This window comes from Parasteatoda tepidariorum, chromosome 9 (genome assembly GCF_043381705.1).
Source record: "Parasteatoda tepidariorum isolate YZ-2023 chromosome 9, CAS_Ptep_4.0, whole genome shotgun sequence".
In the NCBI taxonomy this organism is placed as follows: Eukaryota; Metazoa; Arthropoda; class Arachnida; order Araneae; family Theridiidae; genus Parasteatoda; species Parasteatoda tepidariorum.
Genome location: NC_092212.1, coordinates 76,768,510 through 76,772,957, shown reverse-complemented (window position 1 = coordinate 76,772,957; position 4,448 = coordinate 76,768,510). Strand labels below are relative to the sequence as shown.

The 4,448-nt window shown below is 29.5% G+C and overlaps 1 protein-coding gene across 1 annotated transcript in view; it reads left to right on the top strand.

The window, feature by feature from the left end:
* Positions 1 to 3,253, top strand: part of LOC139426572 (uncharacterized) — a 4,306-nt gene extending 1,053 nt beyond the window's left edge. Inside the window, exon 2 of the mRNA XM_071185866.1 lies at positions 3,144 to 3,253. Coding sequence (XP_071041967.1) covers positions 3,144 to 3,253 — 110 coding nt within the window. The remainder of the gene's footprint in view (positions 1 to 3,143) is intronic.
* The last annotated feature ends 1,195 nt before the right edge of the window (positions 3,254 to 4,448 follow it).

Here is a 4,448-nt window from a genome sequence, read left to right as displayed (position 1 = left end):
AACTAATCCAAATTTTTGAAAAAGAAAAAAAATACTTCTTCATTATGTCAAAACACAATTATGTGCCGAGTTTCGTGCCTGGGCGAGGCTTCTGGGGCGATATATTGTGATTACAGACACACACACACACAGCCGCGTTTATTATTATGTATAGATTTATAATTACTGATATGGCGGTGATTTCAATATAAATATAAATACTGAAGAAGGAAAAGATTTTTGTGATGTCTTGAAACACGTACAGTCCGCAAAAAAAAAAAGATATCATCCTGAATATCTTTCGTTCTAATTATCGGATTTTCACGAACTAAGTGTCAATCTTAATGGTTCCTGGGGGTGACCTTAAATGCTAATTAATTAGTGCTATTAATTAAGCTACGAAGTCAGACACAAAAACGTACTTTCTCTGAATAAACCTGTATTTTTTTTACATATTTGGAATATAGACACTTGAATTAGGGAAGACAAAAATTTAAAAAAATTGAGTCGTAAATTGGGTCGCAATAAAGGTTTATATATTAGGCGATAGTCCTGAAAACCGTCAAAAAAAGTCGCCAGCGCAAATGAATATTTAAAGACAACCCATTGACTAATTCGAAAGAGGAATGCTTAATTTTACTAGGCTGCTAGGCAACCAAGCTCTGACTGTAAAAAAAAATTGAAATAATGTTCCTTGATTGCTCAGAGAGGTTTAATTAATTGTTAATAGAAAATATCTTGAAATTTCTAGGCAATAGACAATTTTTAAGCTGATTTCTGTCCAAAAAGCAAGAAACAAAAACCAAAAAAGAAACAAAAAAAAGACAATCAATAATTTATATTCTTTTTTCGAAAAAAATAGTATGCTTAGTAAATAATCAGCTGTTTTGCATTAAATAATTTTAAACAGTGGAATGTTTTTAATTTCTTAACAAGGTTTTATTCTTAGCTAGCAGACAATAATTCTTTAAAAAAAACATGACTATAATTTAAAAAGGAACTTCACTTTAAAGAAAACCTAAATTGAAGTACTAAAAAAAGTTATTAGTATATTAATGAAGAAATAATAAACGTAAAAGGGTAAAGAATAAGATTTTTAAAAATGTTAAAATTTAATTAAATAGTTGGTAAAATAGTTCTGCGAAACACTTCTGGAAATTTCTTTTAAGATTAAGACGATATTGGGTAAACCAACCAGTGAAGGAACATTTCATAGATATTGTTTAAAAATAAGATTTTAAACGTTTTAATTTAGATTGATTGGTAACTGTAGCTTACTACCTAACAATAGGAAGTCATCTAACAATGCATTGAGTTACCTGGTCTTAGAGGCTTCTCTGGAAAAAGTTTTGAATTTGTTAATATCTGTTCAACGCCTTGTTTCTTTGACAAAATTATAAGGTCAGTGTTTGTAGTTATCCGTTTAAAGTACAATTAATTGCATATAATAATGCTTTTTTTTTCTCATTGCGAAAAAGAGAATTCAAACTATGGTTATAGAAGTTAAGTTTTATTTATTTCAAACATCATAACATAAGCAAGTACTGAGATTACGGGGTGTTTATTAGAAGGATTACCAAGCGATGAAAATCCAATGAATGAACAAGTGTTCCTTTTCTAGGATTTTTTCAAGTTAATGAAAATAAAAGAAAATTTTTAATTTTCTAGTAATTTTAGTCATATTATACATCAAAATTATGTTAAAGATACAAAAAAAAAAAAAAAAAAAAAAAAAAAAAANGAACAGGCATGTTTCTTCACTGGGAATAGATTTCCCAGTGAATGAACAGTATGTGTGAAATATGATTTTACATGGATAATTAGTAGTTCTGCGATATAGAGGACACCTGAAATTCAGTTAAATGTTGCATGAATAGTTCCTATAACAATTTCATTTCAAAATGCAAATTTAGTTGCCAAATATATTTAAAGAATTATAATAATAATTTATTTATTATTTATTTTTATAAATGTAGTGATTAGCTATTACATCATACCTTAGACACCTTAACAAACTATGTTTACTGACAAAGTATAACAACTTAATATAATAATAACAGCTTGAATAGAAAATTTCTTTGCAGGCTTTTGCGCCAATAATTAGCTAGATTATTATCTTATTGCGGTCTTTAACGTCCTGACGGGAACTGGCATGAAAAATCCATTTAAAGACAATCATCCAGGTGAAAAATGGGTGAAGTTTTTTTTTAAAGCAACATCCACCGATAACTCAGCGCAATGCGAAGATAATTTCAAAAGGCAAAACTTCCCTTAGAGAATAATAGTCGAAATACTGGTTTTAAGAACTTTAAAAGAATCTTTAGGAGGAAAGTAGCCCTGGCATCCCTTTAGAAAGTGATTGCATTTAGAATGCGAACGAAACAAGAGTTGAATACTGCCCTTAAACGGTAAAAATCTTTGGCCCTAAAAATCATAAGGATTTATATTCTAAAGTACCTAGGAAAGAAAAAGTACCCCCATTGGTAGTTTTTCCTTACTGAAGAATTCTTTGAGATATTACAGAATCAGTCACTGCTATATATTTCATTGGAAAAAGCGATTCATGAAATGAAACAATGACCACAGCAGCATTTTACAAATATATTGCAAATGTTTCTACCCATGGCTAATTAAAAATGCTATCAAATTCCCTATTTTGCTTGTTCTGGATAGATATAAATCTCATATCAATTTGAAACTGAGCAAGTTTTGTTCATCAAAACAAATTTTCTGGTTTAGTTTTCTACCTAATTCAATGAAATCTCCCGTTAGATCTTGAAAACAAAAGATTTGTAAAACAATGTGTCGAGGAAATTTTACATCCATTTTTAAATAAGATTTTGAGGCATCAACTACTGAAGTTAAAATGCTTTTATGAAATGCGATATTGTTCCATTCGATGTAGAAAACGTTTACTTTAACAAATGCATGCGAATCAGACACCAAGAGTAATTGAGCAAGACAGCTTATCAACAAAACGCAAGCTTCGAGAGTAACGATGCACTATTTCTTCAGAAGAGCTTAAGAAGTTATGCTGCAAATTTTTAAAGGAACATTGACAGAAAAGTTTAATCTCCCAAATATCCAAATAAACTACGCTTTCCTCAATATGGAAGAATTTATTTCAAAAAGAACATTTGGTTAATCAAATTTTGGCATTGAAGATGAAACAACTAACATTGATAATGAATGCATCTTGAAAACTGATTTTGAGATAAGTCCTCTTGAGGCATTGTTAGTTGCAAAAACATTTGGTTCCATAAGTAAATGGTAAGTACTGTTGAAGACCCACTAGATATAAGTCAGTGAGAGATGGATTTTACTCAAACTTCGAAACTCCTTTTTCTCATTTATTATCCAGTGAGGAATTCTAGAAATGGTACTGGAAAATCAAAAGAAATTTCAATGATACAATTACATTGGCCAAAAATTTGGAAAAAAGAGGAAGGTTAAATCAAAAGAAAAAGAAATAAATTACTTTTTTGCATTAACTTCAGAAAAAGAACAGAAATTTAAAGAGATTGAAAGAGCTGAAAAAAAGTTAAAGCAGAAAATATGACGACGAGAAAAAAGATACTTAAAAAGATTTAAAAAAAGCTTAAAAAATATGGAGAAAAGAGTAAACAAAAAAGTGATCTAATTATAATAATAATAAAAACATCATCGGATTACACAATGATAAACGCTCATAATTTAGAACGAACTGTTAAACTGTGAGAAAAAAAAATTAAAAACAATTTTTTTTACTTATGTATTCAAACATATTTTACTTTCCATTCCATGACTGAAAAAAAAGTAGCATTTTCCACGTTAATTGTGGTTATTTTTTATTTTCAAAATTAGTGGATAACAATTGTAAAAAATGAGTGAAAACAATCCCAAGGACAATGCGACGGATTTAAGGTTATGTCAAGGTACGTTTCTTGTGAATATAAATTGGGTATAATATTAAAAAAACACAACTACTTCCACTTCGAAAATTTTACTAGGAATAACATTTATCTTTTAGTTTAATTAATAAGCTGAGTTTTAAATATGTATACTAAATTCATAAACTTAGATAAAACAACAAAATAAATTATTTCAAAAGGAACTAGACTAATACAATATTAACCTACCGAGTAGCGACTTGTAACAACACATTTCATTTAATGTTTACTTGTTGCTAGAAATCAGGTTCGCAGAAAATGCTGTTTACTAGTTAAATTTAGTAGGAATTATAGGAGCCTTAGTAGGAACAACACGACCTGTGACGTAGGCTATAGTATACCCAATTGATTGTTAGGTTTTCGCTTCAGAAATTACATTATGACGCATTCACATACTTTATTAATACAAATACATTTTTCAGGGCGAGACGATGAGGCAACAACAAGCACTTCCAGTGGTTCAAGAGGTCCACGAGGGAAAAATGCACAATATTACCGTGATTATAGAGCTAGGAAGCGAGCGGAGAAGGAAAAAGAGTC